The sequence below is a fragment of the Manis pentadactyla genome, chromosome 5 (genome assembly GCF_030020395.1).
Source record: "Manis pentadactyla isolate mManPen7 chromosome 5, mManPen7.hap1, whole genome shotgun sequence".
NCBI lineage: Eukaryota > Metazoa > Chordata > Mammalia > Pholidota > Manidae > Manis > Manis pentadactyla.
The window spans coordinates 165,474,657-165,490,485 of NC_080023.1; the positions used below are offsets into that span (position 1 = coordinate 165,474,657).

Consider the following 15,829-nt stretch of genomic DNA (forward strand, 5'->3'; position numbering starts at 1 on the left):
ACTGGCTGGCTTCTGCTTGGAGTGCTCTCTCCCTGTCTTTGAAAGGCCGGCTGCCTCTTGTTACTCAGGTCTCAGCGGTTCATATACCACCACCTCAGCCTTACCTGCTGCCCATCTATGTGATCCCCCTCCCCCCGTCAGCCTCTTTAGTCCCCTATGCCTTCTTCCCTTCAGAGCACCTAGCAATATGGAAATTTACATCATTAAAGGAAAAAAAAATCAGCTTAACTTGTTGACTGTCTGACTCCCTCATAGAAAGTAACCTCCTTGGGGCCGGATCTGCGTCTCTGCCACATGGCTGTAACCCCAGTGCCCAGAGCATAGCATCACCCACAAATGCTTGTCAAGGAATGAATGAACATGTGAATCAACATCTGTCTCCCTACATATCTTCTCTCTGTTTGCTCTGTGATTACTTTCTGCCTTTCACTCTTGTTTTTCTTCTCTGTCTCTCCATTTATCTTGCTGGTTCTCTCTGTCTGGAAAACCTGCATTGGTTAAGCAGATCACCCTTCTCATCATACCAGTTTAGGATTTGCCTTCCCTGAGTGCCAACTGTACAAACACCCCAGGCAGCCAGTAGAGGGGGAAGTAGTGGCAGGAGGGAGGGAGGCAGGCGTGTGTTCAGCAGGGGAGCAGGGGCGACAGGGTGACAGTCCATGGCTGAGGCCTGCTGAAAGCTGGGGGGACCGTCACTGCCACAGACCTCCACTTCTGTCTCACTCCCCAACTGGCTGGGCACGGAGGGTCCCCGTAAGTCCTACAGTGTGGTCTGCTGTTTCTCTCTTCTAAAGATTCTTAGCATGGAGCAGTTGGCCAAAAAGTCAGACTGGAGAACGCTGCCCAGAGAGTTGGGGAAGTCCCTTGTCCCTGAAGCAAACTTTGGAACATAGTCACTAAGGAGTGTTTCCTGATATTGTCTAAGCATAAGAATCATCCTGGAGTGTTTGCTAAGATGTATACTCCCGGTCCCACTGAGAATGACCTGTTCAGAAGTTGGAGGATGGTAATGGGTCAGCAGCAGTCCTGCCTAGATGCTCTGCCTCGCACCTGGTGTCCACCCGCCTCTCCAGGCCTCTGCTAGAAAATGCGCAGACTCACCATGTCTTTGACCAGCAAATGTCCAGAGGCAAAGGCGATTGAGTTGGGAGGCGTAGAGACTGGCAGCATGAAGGCGTAGGAGCAGCCGACTGTGCCAGGAATCATCAGGTACAGGGGGTGCACTCTCAGGCGGAGGGCCTGGGCCCAGCAGTCGGGGGAGAGACCCAGACACAGGGAAATACAGAAAGACCACAAGTCATGGACACAGAGGAATAGCACAGACCACACATAGACAGAAATTGGCAGAGTGACAGAGAACAAGAGAAACGAGAAGACAGATTTAGAGACACACAAAGAGAAATGCAGCCAGAAACACAGATCCACAGGCAGGAGTAGAGATGGACGGACAAGGAGAGAACCAGAGCAAGGGAGACACGGAGAGAACATCGCCCAGGTTAGTGACTCTCTGGGGCTACACTGCAGGTTCACTGGGGAGGATGGTCTGGGGGGATTTATCTAGAACACTCCTTCTCCAACTTGAGAGTTCATGATAATCACTGGGAGGACTGGTTAACACACAGATTGCTGGCCCCACTTCTGATTCAGCAGGTCTGGGGTGGCCCCAGGTTCCCAGGTGACACTCATGTTGCTGGTCCAGGGACCGCATGTTGAGAACCACGGCTCTAAAATAATAAATCCCCTGCCTGGTCCTTCTTTCAGCCTAGAAGTCCAAACAACTGGACTCCGGACACCTTTTGTCGGGGCCTCACTGGACTTCCGAGGCACAGAGGGCTCAAGATCTCCATCTGTGGGCAAGCATTTCCAAATTTCTAAGACTGTGTGGATCAAATGTGTCTTCAGTTTGGCTAAGTCATTGGGCCATAGGTTTGTCACCTCTTGCAAATGATATCACCTACAACTGGTGTCAATCTCCTTGCTACCATTTTATTTAAGAAGCACATTAGGCCCTTCTAGGGATTATTATGTAATCCAAAGCATATACATTTTCTTAGAAAGTGCTAAATTCACCCCCACCTATGTAAAACCTTTTGATTTTGATGATAAGCAATATTCAGAAGAATGTGTCTATTAAAATCTAAAACTATTGGTTTTTTAATCTATTTAAATATAAACTATATTGATAGCTTCTAATGTCAGTCAGATTTGGAATTCCTAGTAGAGACTCTACTAGATGATGATGCATTGTTCTTTCCACGTGATCCTGCATTCATTTTGCCATTTGCATGTCTGCTCACATGTGAGATTGAGTTATGACTTTTTCTCCTTTGCTCTCCTTTAGTTTTGGTGTCAGGGCTTTTGCTAACCTTATACCTGGATTGAATAGCTTCCTCTGTCTTTCTGTGCTCTGAAATAGTTTGGGCATGTTGGGATCTATTTCCTGAAGGTTTGCTAGCTCCCACCTAGCTAACCCTCTGGGGCTGGTGAGTTTTAGAGCAGTGGTCCTCAACTGGGGATGATTTTGCACCCCCCACCCCTAAACACTGGCAAAGTCTGAAGACATTTTTGATTATCAGGATTTAGGGGGCTGCTGCTGGTGCCTAGTGGGTGGAGGCCAGGGATGCTGCTAAGCATCTTGTAATACACAGGATGGCCCCAAGCAACAGAGAATTCTCTGGCTCAAAATGTCAAAACTGCTGAGAAATTGTGTCTTCAAGGGAGGCTAGAACTTTGCCTACCATTAGAATTTCTTCTATGGCTATTTGTCTACTTGGATATTCTACTTTTTATTTCAAATTTGATCATTTATATTTTCATAGAAAACTCTCCAAAGAGAGGAATTTGGGGCACTTTGAAAATATTTACTCTGTTTATTCATGTCTTAAAGAAAAAAAGAATCAGTTGAAAAAAAATTGTGGTTCTGATACTTTCAAGTGTTTTAGAAGAAAGCAGCGCCTGTTTAGCCCCCCATGGAGCTCCTGGTCACTGGGGAGAGAGATGTCTGACCCGGGTGCTCCTCTTCCCCCCACAACCCCGCCCCAGCAGGACTCTCACCAGCTCCGCCAGGACAGGCAAGAAGATGATGATAGTGGCTGTATTGCTTGCAAACTCGGTGAAGAAGGCGATGACCACAGTGATGAGCAGCACAGCCAGCATGGGCGGCACGTTCTCCAGTGGGTGCAGCTGCCCACCGATCCACGCCGACAGCCCCGACTCCTGCGGACGGGAAGAGACAAGGGCGTCTCTTCACAGCCCCACTGCCACCCCGAGGGCTGGGCCCAGTGAGGAGGGTTAAGATCAGCTGCAGCGATGACAGCTATACTCCTTCACTGTCAGGGAGACTGAGGTTCAGAGAGGGGAGTGGCCTGCCCAGGGAACTGTTCTCTACTCCATATTCTGCAGGCCCGGGACCTACACCCCTGGATCCCCAAATACTCTCTTTGGTTCTAGTGGCCTCTAAGCTCCAACCTGAGTGGGAGAGGGGAACTGGACCTGCAGTGGTAAATCTTTTCATTACTCTAATCATGGGCAATAATTACAAAAATATTGATATAATCATGTGTACAAAATACTCATTATTGATATTTAATTATATGATAATATATTAATATGTATTAAATGTATGATATACATATCATATATAAAACATAACAGATATATGTTAAATACAACCCTATTAATATGATTATCAGTAATAAAGGCATTTATGGTTGATAACAAGGATGATCATTACAATGATAATAACACAAATATTAACATTGTTCACGTTTGTATTATCGTTCGTCATCATAAGAATCACCATTATTGAGGCTTTACAGGTTGCCAGGCACCTGCATGCACTACCTCCTCGACTCCTCCCCACCATCCCATATGGCAGACACTCATTCCAGTGTTACAGAGGAAGAAAGTGAGCCTGACAGTTCGTGTGACTTGTCCATGGCTCCCCAAAGTCATGACTGAGATGTATTTCACACTTAGAGTTGTATACTTCTATAAGCTAACATGCTTCTGCAAAATCTCCCTGTCTCCTGGGCACCCTTCTCTGGACATGCCAGTTGTCACTATCCCTCTTAATGTAGAGCAATGCCTAAAGTTGACCACAGCCCTCCGGGACAGAGAAAGGACAGATTAGATTGTCATCTCCCTGGTTCCAGACTCAACCCTGCCTGCTATCAATGCTGCAGAATTATCTGCATGCTCTCTCTGCTGACTTGTCCCAGAGTTACTCTGTTTATGAATCTATGCTGTGTGTACTGCCCACCCCCACCCTCCTGCTATCAAATGTATCCTTAATCATCCAGAGTCCAATGTACCTTCAGTATGAGCCCAAAGAGGCAAAGCTGCAGGTACAAAACTGAGCTTGATGCCATCCCATGGTGGTGCTGTGCAGCAATATAGCAATAAACCTACCAGGTCACATCCTATAGGTCTTTTTCTTAACAAGATAACAAAGCCACAGGCTTAGATGTTTATCAAAGGCAGAGTTGGGTTGGTCTGCTGACATTTAGAATCAAGTGTATGTCTACCATAGACCTTTATCAACTTGGTATCTGCTGGTACCAATACACTTATTTATCAGAGAAATTTTATAAATGTATTTTATATTTAATAGATAAATTAAATAGACTTATTTATATATAATATAATAGATAAATTAATAGATAACTTAAATAAACATATATAATTAATAAATAAATTTATGAATTAAATAAAATTTACTGCTAATGCAGAACTTAAAGTTTCATAATGGATTCTAGAACATGGTATACTACTTTTACATAAATAAAATAATACATCTGTCCCTAGAATTTGACTTAAAAGTTACCTTCAGGAGTAGCATGATATATTTAACATAATGAAACAGGAATACCTCCAACCAAGAATCCTCTATCTGGCAAGATTTTCATTTAAATTTGAAGCAGGGATTAAACAATTTTCAGATAAACAAAAATTGAAGGAATTCACTACTGCTAAGCCAGCCCTACAAGATATGTTAAAAAGACTGGTGTAGATGGAAATGTTCCTAAGGCTAACTAGCTTTCACCAGTGAAAATAAACCCACAATAGAGGTAATAGACCAATTAGTTACCAAGCAAGTACAAAATTAAAAGAAGCAAAATCAACTACTCATAAAGTCAATCAAGGGATACATAAAAAGTGCAGATTATGACATTTAATACATAAAGTATGGAGGAGGAGGAAGAAGAAGAAGAAAGTACCTTTAGATTGTGTTTGAAAAAGAGTAATCAGCAATTTAAGATAGACTGTTATATAGTAAGGAAGCTATCCTTGAACCTTTAGTAACAACAAAACCAAAGTCTACAATAGATACACAAAGAAAACAAAGAAAAGAGGAAGGAAGGAAGGAAAGAAGGAAGAAGAAAGAAAGAGAGAAGAAAGGAAGAGAGAAGAAAGAAAGGAAGAGAGTAGAAAGAAAGAAAAGAAGAAAAAGAAAGAGGAGAAAGAAGAAAGAAAGAAAAAGAAGAAAAAAGAAAGAAAGAAAAGAATAGAAAAGAAAGATCCAATCACAATGCTAAAGAAATCCATCAAATAATGAGAGTATAAGAGAGGAAACAAGGAACAGAGAAGAGATAAAAACAACCAGAAAATAATTAATAAAATGGCAATAAGTACATACCTATCCATAATCACCCTAAATGTAAATGGACTGAATGCACCAATCAAAAGACATAGAGTCACTGAATGGATAAAAAAACAAGACCCATCTATATGCTGCCTACAAGAGACTCATTTCAGACCCAAAGGCATACACAGATTAAAAGTGAAGGGATGGAAAAGATATTTCATGCAAATAATAGGGAGAAAAAAGCAGGAGTAGCAGTTTTATATCAGACAAAATAGATTTTAAACAATGAAAGTAATAAGAGACAAAGAAGGACATTACATAATGATAAATGGGTCAGTCCAGCAAGAGGATATAACCATTATAAATATCTATGCACCCAATATAGGAGCATCTAAACATGTAAAACAAGGTAACAGAATTAAAGGGAGAAATAGACTGCAACACATTCATTTTAAGATACTTTAACACATCACTCACATCAATAGACAGATCAACCAGACAGAAAATAACTGAGGAAACAGAGGCACTGAACAATACATTAGCTCAGATGGACTTAACAGACATTTACAGAACATTCCACCCAAAAGCAGCAGGATACACATTCTTTTCAAGTGTACATGGACAATTTCCAGAATAGATCACACACTAGGCCACAAAAAGAGCCTCAATAAATTAAAAAAGAATGAAATTGTATCAAGCAGCTTCTCAAACCATAATGGTATGAAACTAGAAATAAATTACACAAAGAAAACAATAAAGCCTACAAACACATGGAGGCTAAACAACATACTTCTAAATAATCAATTGATCAAAGACCAAATTAAAACAGAGATCAAGCAATATATGGAGACAAATGAAAACAACAAAACAACATCACAAAAATCTGTGGGACACAGCGAAGGCAGTTCTAAGAGGAAAGTACATAGCAATGCAGGCTTACCTCAAAAACCAAGAACAATCCCAAATAAATAGTCTAAACTCACAATTAAAGAAACTAGAAAAAGAACAAATGAAACCCAAAGTTAGTAAAAGGAGGGACATAATAAAGATTCAGCAGAAACACATTAAATAGAGAAGAATAAAACAATAGAAAAAAATCAATGAAACCAGGAGCTGGTTCTTGAGAAAATAAACAAAAGAGATAAACTCTTAGCCAGACTTATCAAGAAAAAGGAGAGTGCACACACATAAACAAAATTGAAATGAAGAAGGAATAATTGCAATGGATACCACAGAAATACAAAGAATTATTAGAGAATACTATGAAAAAATATATACCAATAAATTGGATAACCTAAAAGAAATGGATAACATTCTAGAAAAATACAACCTTCCAAGACTGACCCAGGAAGAAACAGAAAATCTGAACAGACCAATTAGCAGCAGTGAAATCAAATTGGTAATCAAAAAAGTACCTAAAAACAAAACTCCAGGTCTAGATGGCTTCATGGTTGAATTTTATCAAACATTTAAAGAAGAGCTAATACCCAACCTTCTTAAGTATTCCAAAATGTAGAAGAGGAGAGAATACTTCCAAACTCATTCTATGAGGTCAGCATCACTCTAATACCAAAACCAGACAAAGACACCATGAAAAAAGAAGATTATATACCAATATCTCTGCTGAACATAGATGCAAAAGTCCTCAACAAAATATTAATAAACCAAATTAAAAAATATATCAAAAACCTCCATCATGACCAAATGGGATTTATTTCAGGGATGAAAGGATGGTACAATATTTGGAAATCAATCAATATCATACATCACATTAACAAAAAGAAGGACAAAAATCACATGATTATCTCAACAGATGCTGAAAAAGCATTTGACAAAATTCAACATACATTCATGATAAAAACTTAACAAAATGGGTATAGAGGGTATGTAGCTCAAAATAATAAAGGCCATATATGATAAACCCACAGCCAACATCATACTTAATAGTGAAAAGTTGAAAGCTTTTCCTCTAAGATCAGAAACAAGACAAGGATGCCCACTCTCACCACTTTTATTCAACATAGTACTGGTGGGCTTAGCCATAGCAATCAGACAACACAAAGAGATAAAAGGCATCCAAATTGGTAAAGAGGAAGTTAAACTCTCACTGCTTGCAGATGACGTATTATGCATAGAAAACCCTAAAGAATCCACCAAAAACTATTAGAACTAATAACTGAATTCAGCAAAGTTGCAAGATACAAAATTAATACACAGAAATCTGTCTCATTCTTATATACTCACAACAAACTATCAGAAAGAGAAATCAGGAGAACAACTCCATTTGCAATTGCATCAAAAAGAATAAAATGCCTATGAATATACCTAACCAAGGAGGTGAAAGACCTTTACTCTGAAAATTATAAGACACTCATGAGAGAAATTAAAGAAACACCAATAAATGGAAATCTATCCTGTGCTCATGGATAGGAAGAATTAATATTGTCAAAATGGCCAACCTGCCCAAAGCAATTTACAGATTCAATGTAATCCTTATCAAAATACCAACAGCATTCTTTAATGAACTAGAACAAATAGTTCTAAAATTCATATGGAACCACAAAAGGTTCTGAATAGCCAAAGCAATCCTGAGAAAGAAGAACAAAGCTGGGAGGATTTGCACTCCCTGACTTCAAGCTCTACTAAAAAGCCACAGTAATCAAAATAATTTGGTACTGGCACAAGAACGGACCCACAGATCAATGGAACAGAATAGAGAGCCCAGATATAAACCCACACATATATTGCCAATTAATATATGATAAAGGAGCATGAATATATGATGGGGAAGAGACAGCTCTTCAACAACTGGTATTGGAAAAACTGGACAATTACATATAAGAGAATGAATCTGGATTATTGTCTAAGTCCACATATGAAAGTAAATGTGAAATGGATCAAAGACCTGAGTGTTAAGTCATTAAATCATAAAACTCTTAGAAGAAAACAGAGGCAAAAATCTCTTGACTAGAAGCATGAGCAACTTTTTCCTGGACATATCTCTTCAGGCAAGAGAAACAAAATAAAAAATGAACAATGGTACTACACCAAACTAAAAAGGTTCTGTACAGCAAAGGACATCATCAGTAGAACAAAAAGGCATCTTATGGTATGGAAGAATATATTCTTAAATGACTCATCTGACAAGGAGTTAGTATCCAAAATATATAAAGAACTCATATGCCTCAACGTCCAAAAAACAAATAACCTGGTTAAAAAATTAGTGGAGGACCTGAACAGACACTTCTCCAAAAAAGAAATACAAATGGCCAACAGCATGTGAAAAGATGCTCTACATCACTAATCATCAGGGAAATGCAAATTAAAACCACACTAAGATATCACTACACACTAGTTAGGATGGCTACCATCCAAAAGACAAGGAACAACAAATGCTGGCGAGGATGTGGAGAAAGGGGAACCCTCCTACACTGTTGGTGGGAATGTAAATTGGTGCAACCATTGTGGAAAGCAATATGGAGGTTCCTCAAAAAGCTAAATATAGAAATACCATTTGACCCAGTAAGTTCACTCCTAGGAATTGACCTGAAGAAAACAAAATTCCTGATTTGAAAAGACACATGTACCCCTATGTTTATTGCTGCAGTATCTACAATAGCCAAGATATGGAAGCAACTAAAGTGTCCATATGTGGTACATACACACAATGGGATACTATTCAGCCATAAAAAGAAAAGAAATCCTGCCATTTGCTACAACATGGATGGATCTAGAGGGTATTATGCTCAGTGAAATAAGCCAGGTGGAGAAAGACAAATACCAAATGATTTGACTTATTTGTGGAGTATAAAAACAAAGCAAAATAGAAGGAATAAAACAGCAATAGACTCACAGACACCAAGAAAGGGCTGGTGGTTAACAAGGGGGAGGGGGATTTAATAATATGGGTAATTGTTGAACCACTGTGCTGTATATTGGAAACCAACATAAGATTGTAAATCAATGATACTTTAATTAAAAAAAAAGTTACGTTCAATGAACAAATAAGTGCTTAAAAATCTTTTTCTCTAGGAGAGATTTTGTAAAAATGAAGGTGCTCCTTTTACATCTGCATGGTTTGTCTGATAGCCTAGAAATGATGGCACATGGCAGAGCTGAGGCCCAGCCAGCCTCTGCAGGGGACCCTGCAAAGGGAAGAATGGGGCCACCAGTTTTCCCCAGAGGCCACAGCTCTGGCAAAGAGACTGAGAGCCGTGTGCGCAGTTGAACGGAGAGGGGCTGGACAGAGGGAATATTAATGACTAAGATGAATGAGAAGCCAAGAGCTTCCCAGGAGCTTGGCCTCTGCCCGGCTGGTGTCCCAGCATGCTCAGGTCCGGGCTCAGCTTCAGCAGCTCGAGGGAGGTCTGGCAGCTTCATGAGGGAGGAGAACCGCCAGCTGCCGGGTTGTCTGGGGGACTCTGATGGGCTTCACCTGCCCTATACCATTCCCTTAGGAACTGAGAACTCCGTTTTCTTGGAAACATAGTCCCATAGAGTTTTAGGGTCTTTGGAGTAGCAACAGCCCAAGTTGGGGGCAGAATGGCTAGAGGATGGAGAGAAAGGGCTCTGGAACCTTTCTAGCTATATCATCCTGGGCCAGTGACTTCACCTCTCTGTGGCTTTATCTCTAAACCAGGATATAATAGTGCCTGTCCTGAAGAGCTATAGTTGGGAGAAAAGGAGTTCATTTAGAAAGCACTCAGAAATGCCTGGGCATGTGTAAGTGCCCTGCGCAGGCCATCTGTCGTCACTGGCATCAAGTCATGAGACACCAGGGGTGGCGGAAGACTCAGAAATCCCCCTGGGCAGTGTTGCCAAACTGCTGTGTTCCTTCTGGCCGCCAACGATTTCAAGAGATGCCTAAGGCCGTGTTGCAAGGTGGGAGGGGGAGGAAGAGCTGGCTGGCTGACGCCCCTCTTCCTCCTCCTTTCCTGTTTCAACCAAGTCCTCTCTTTGCTGTCTTGTAGGGTCACATATGATAAGCAAGGTGTTATGGTATAAGTTAAATATTTAAAATCAAAGTCTCAATAGAAAATGCATTTGAAAACCTGTTAAAAGCCTCATAAAACACAGGAGGCTCACCTGTGTGTATACAACTCTGCATAAATAATTCTTAGGTAGAGAGAACCAGTGAATTTGATTAAAGGAAAGGAAAAAGAGAAGGCTTCATGTACATGTATGACCACTCAAACTATTGTACTGCTTACAAGCTGTGGGACATTGGGCAGTTAATGAACATCTCTGTTCCCTGATTTCTTCAAGGGGTTGTGGTAAGGATTAAATGAGTGCACACAAAAACAGTTCCTGTACATAGTAAGCACCAAATATGATTTATCATTATTTATTTAATTTAGCAAACAATATAGTGTTTACTCAGTGCTGGGCTCTCTTTTAAGTACTTTGCTAAAATTAACTTATTTTATCTCCCTAACAACCCCTTGAAGTAAGTAGTATAATTATCTCCACTTTTATGGCCGAGGAAACTGAGGTACAAAGAGGTTGTGATTTGCCCAGAGAAGTGAAATAACTTACCCTAGGGTTAGAATTATGAGCTTAGAATCCAGCTGTTACTTCCTTAGGCTCTCTCTCCAATAAAATGATGTGATAATGATGAGAATTAGAATAAGAATAATGACTTTCCAGTAGAAAATGTGGGATGGGGAGAGAATACACGTTTTCACTTGCCTACATGGTTAACTCCACTCTGATCTGATATCAAGCTCCTGTAGCTTCAAAAGTTTGTTGTGCTGGAGAGTAAATGGGAGATACGTGGAGGTGCTAGAGTAAGACCACTTTTTATCCATGAGATAGTAAAATTATAATACAATAAAAGTAGTGAGGTTGATAGGGTTCCTGGGTTCAGCACCTGGTATGTATCAGTCCTCTGCTAGGCACTTCCCATACATTCATTTCCATGTTATCAATCCTCAAGACAGCCTATCGTATAGGTCATGCTCAGCAAACATTTATTGAACACATTATGTAGCATATGTGGTCAACAAAAAGTGGTGGATAAGGCAAATATGATCCCTGCCCACATGGAGTTTACACTCTAGTGAGGAAGATACCAATAAACAAACAAATAAACAGGATAATTTGGGGGGTAGATATGGTATAAAGGAAATAAACAGGGTGGTAATAAAGGGAGTGACTGTGGGGGAAGGCTACTTTAGATATGGTGGCTGGGGAAGGCTGCTCTGAATTGGTGACCTTGGAGCTGAGACCTGAAGGGTGAGGACTCCAAGATCTCAGGGAAGAGCATTAGACAGAGAGAAAGCAGATGCAAAGGTCCTGAGGTGCAAATGAGTCTAGTGTGGCTGAGGAATGTTATGGGGCCAGTGGGAGTGGAGGAGAGCCAAGGAGGGGAGAGGTAGGAGCTGACATCATGGAGGTGGACAGTGGACAGGCCATGCTGAGCCTTGCATGCAGGCCAAGTAAAGCCTTCAGACTAAAGTCTAAATATATGGGGAGTCTGGGCAGCAAGAGAAAACTGCAGTAAGGACACTAAGTGGATTTAAACAAGTTCCCCAGCCTCAGAGCAAGTACTGGGGTCTGCTTCCAGCCCTTCGGAACCAGCATTTGGGAGTCCACACATCCAGGCTCACCCTAATCCCCATCCAAGGACCTCCAAGCCCCAGGAGGTCTGGCTGTGGCCTGGTCAGGACCTAGGAAGCGGGATGTGCTGCGAGCACTCTGGCCCATCCTGGGGCACAATACCCTGCCTGGGAAGGAGATGGTACCAGCAGGGCTTGAGGGGAGGAGGCAGCAGCCACACAAAACCTTTGTTGAGCAGAAACACTGGTGGCTCTGCCCAGGGCTGGGCCAGGAGCCAGACTGGTCTCCCAGCATGCTCAGCAGCCCTGCAGTCCAGACCCCACTGAGAGGCAGGCTTTTTCCACTACGCTCTGAGTTCAGGGAAGCATCTGTGGTGTGGAGTCATCTCCTCTCGTCCCAGCCTCAGAGTCAGGCGAGGTTCATATCATTTTGGTAAATGGAACCATTCTCACTGAGTTGCTCAGGGTAAGAACTTCCATGTCATCCTTGATTTTGATGTCCCCTTTTCCCCACCGACATAACAACCATGTCTGGCTGTGTTCTAAGTTCTCCACATATAGTGACTCATTTAATAATTGTAACAAATTTATGAGATGGACACCATTATTACTCCCATTTTACAGATGAACTGTGCGGCTTTGTGGCCTCTGTTGCAACTGTGCGCACAGAACCCTCACTTGAGTCATGATGTTTTTAGCAGCAGTATTAGTGTTATGTTCATCATGAGCATCTTGAGGGCCCAGAGCATGCCTTACCCCTCTCCCTCTCCTCAGGAGGTGCTCAGTATGGAGCTCAGAGCTGGGAACTGTGATCATCTCCATCTGGCAGACGAGGGACCTGGTGGTGCCTGCAGGGTCTGTGTCTGCCCACTCAGACCCTGAGCCTGCAGCTGGGACTGGGGCTCATGCACACCTCCCTGGGCCTGCGGGCCCCCTGCTGCTCTTACCTCACAGCCTTTGGCCATGGCGAAGCCCCCTCCCAGGAGAAGGATGATGTTCCAGGGCACCATGTCCTGGGCTTTCTTCCACGTCAGCAAGGGCTCTGTCTCTGTGTTGGGAGCTGGGTGGGAAGAAGACACTCAGCCTGAGAAGGGGACACCCGCCTCTCTGGGTAGAGAGGGGGACCCCACGCACACTCAGGGCACTCAGCCTGAGGAGGGGCCACCAGCCCCCAGAGCCCCATCTCTGTGGGAGCACTGGTGGGGTAGGGGCAGGGGTCTTCAGGAAGCCACAGTCTAGCTCCAGCACCTGACCTTGGAGCATTAGGGATTGAAATCCACACTCAGCATGATGGGGTGTCTGCTGTACTCAGCATCAAAGTAACTGTCACGGCTCCACAGCTTGAGCGTCTCCCGAACCGGCATTCCACATGCAGGACCCCCTTTAACCCTCACGACTGCCCTCGGGGTAGATGCTACTTTCACCCTCGTTTACAGGGGAAAAGGCTCTTTATGTCATTGAATGTGTACAAAGAGGAAAAAAAGAGGAAGGAAACTTGGGAAAAGAGAAATTAAGGGTATCTTTGGCTCATGGGATTATGGGATGGTTTTTATTTCCTCCAAAGCAGCAGTGGTTAGAATGGGGTGTCAACAAACTTTTCCTGTACAGGGTCAGAGGGTGGATAATTCCAGCTTTGTGGCCTCTGTTGCAACTGGGCTGCCACTGTAGCATGAAAGGAGCCATAGACAAAACCTACCGGAATGGGCCGACCACGTGGGGCAGAGCTCCCTCAAAAGCCTATTCACAAGGCAGTGACGGGGACAGGCCAGAGCTGGACCCCCTGCACTGGCAGCACAGGCCTGGGGACACACCCTCCTGGACCTTGGCTCACTGCATGCCCCCTTTCCTCAAAGGACACACACATGGCACAGCAGTAGTGCTGGGTGGGTCCTAGTGGGCCCTGAGGCGATGATGGAGCAGCTGGGGAAGAGGAACATTTCTGTTTAGGTAATGACTGTATCCCAGAGTCACTGCCTGGTCCCTGGTGTTCACTCCATAAATACCTGCCAACTAATTACATGGCAGGCTAAACCCAATGCCTGGTGCAGAGTAAACACTCTTGAAAGGGAGCTTTTCCTTGCAGTCTGCCAGGGAGGCAGGGGTTCAAGTCTGGCCACTTAAGGCAGTGCCCCACCTCCCAGGACAATTCCTGGTCATGCAGCCATTGATATTTTGTTTCTCCTTTTCAGCTTTTTTCCACATTGTACACAGTGGTTATCTAAAATGAAAGTTTGTAGTCAGGAAGAAAGGCAATGAAAGTAACTTAATAAAGTCCATCTGCTAGTTAGCATGCAGTCCATAGGTGTATACATGCGGTTCAGAGGCTACACACTGCAGAGGGATTCTTGGGTCAAATGTAACATGCAATTAAGCCCAGAACTGGAAGAGGTTGCTGGAGATGTCAGGAGGTCCAGCCCTCTCTGCCTTTAGGTGGTAAAATATAAGTCATTAAAGAGGCAGCCAAGGTCTGAAAAAGTAGTAACTTGCCCAACACGGTAGGTAAGGGTGAGGCGAGGAGGGAGGAGGCCCTGACCTTGGGTATAATACAATGCACATTAAATGAGTTAATAGTGAGTGCTTATGAGGATGCCTGCCGCACAGGAAGCACTCAATTAACCTTAGCTGTTCCTCTCTTTATTATTTTCCCATCCAGCCATGCTCTTGATGGTATTTCTTACAAGCACAGTCTCTATGTGAATTCTCACTTCTGGCTCTACTTTATGCCCACCAGCTGTCTAGAGTAGTGGCTCAAAGCACAGGCTTTGAAGATGCACCAGATTTGAATCCTAGCTCTGCTGTTCAGCTATTGACTTGGGCTAGTGACTCCCTCTCTGAGTCTCAATGTCCTCATCTGCAAAAGGGAGCAATGGCACCTCCTCTGAGTCCTGCTGGGAAGGCGAAATGGGCCCATGTGTGCAAAGGGCTCAGCACAGGGCGTGGTCCAGAGCAAGTCCTGAATCCTTCATTTAACAGATAGTGACCTACCAGGTATCAAGCACTCCTCTAAGCACTGGGGATTCAGACGTGGCCAAAGCAGAAAAAAAATCTCTCCCCTTGGAGAACTTACATCCCAGGAAGGGAGGCAGGTGATAAACCACTAATTATATAATGTCAGGAAATTTTGTGTGCTATGAAGAGAAAGAAGAGAGGGAAAAGGGGTGGAGAGTGCCAAAGGAGGGGTGCTTTTCTAGACACTGTGGTCAGGGAAGGCTTCTGGGTGGGGAGGGGACATTTGGATGGAGTCTGAATGGAGGGAATGGAGTGAGCCACGTGTGATCTGGAGGAAGAGTTGGGGAAGTGGAAGCAATCATCACCTTCGTCATGTGCAAGCACAGTGCCTGCGCACAGTAGGTACTGCATCAGTATTTGCTGAATGACCGTAAAGGGAGGGAAATGCAAGTGCAACTCAGACCCACATAAGAATGGAAGACAGTGGGTATGATAAGGAAACTAAGGTTGGCCTGGATGCCTGGGTCCCACATCCTATCTTTTTTTAACTAGCTGGGTGGGTTTGATCAAGTCACTTTCTCTCCATGGAAACCACTCTGTAAGGCCGCATTTTAAGTCCTGAGTGCTGAGTACCTGAGAGTGTTATTTCAGCTGGACCTGCACAGGCCCGCAAAGGACAGGCAGGGCCCGCGAGCCTCCCCTCCCCACCCGCCAGGCGGCCCGAGAAGCTTCAGCT

The 15,829-nt window shown here is 43.3% G+C and overlaps 1 protein-coding gene across 2 annotated transcripts in view; it reads right to left on the reverse strand.

Moving 5' to 3' along the window:
* Nucleotides 1-15,829, reverse strand: part of SLC13A3 (solute carrier family 13 member 3) — a 63,419-nt gene that overhangs the window by 3,624 nt on the left and 43,966 nt on the right. Inside the window, exons 10-12 of one of the 2 annotated variants that reach the window (XM_036902096.2) lie at nt 13,092-13,204; nt 3,055-3,216; nt 1,102-1,239 (exon numbers count right to left, since the gene is read on the reverse strand). In XM_036902096.2, coding sequence (XP_036757991.2) covers nt 1,102-1,239; nt 3,055-3,216; nt 13,092-13,204 — 413 coding nt within the window. The remainder of the gene's footprint in view (nt 1-1,101; nt 1,240-3,054; nt 3,217-13,091; nt 13,205-15,829) is intronic. The other variant, XM_036902097.2, reaches the window with a different exon arrangement.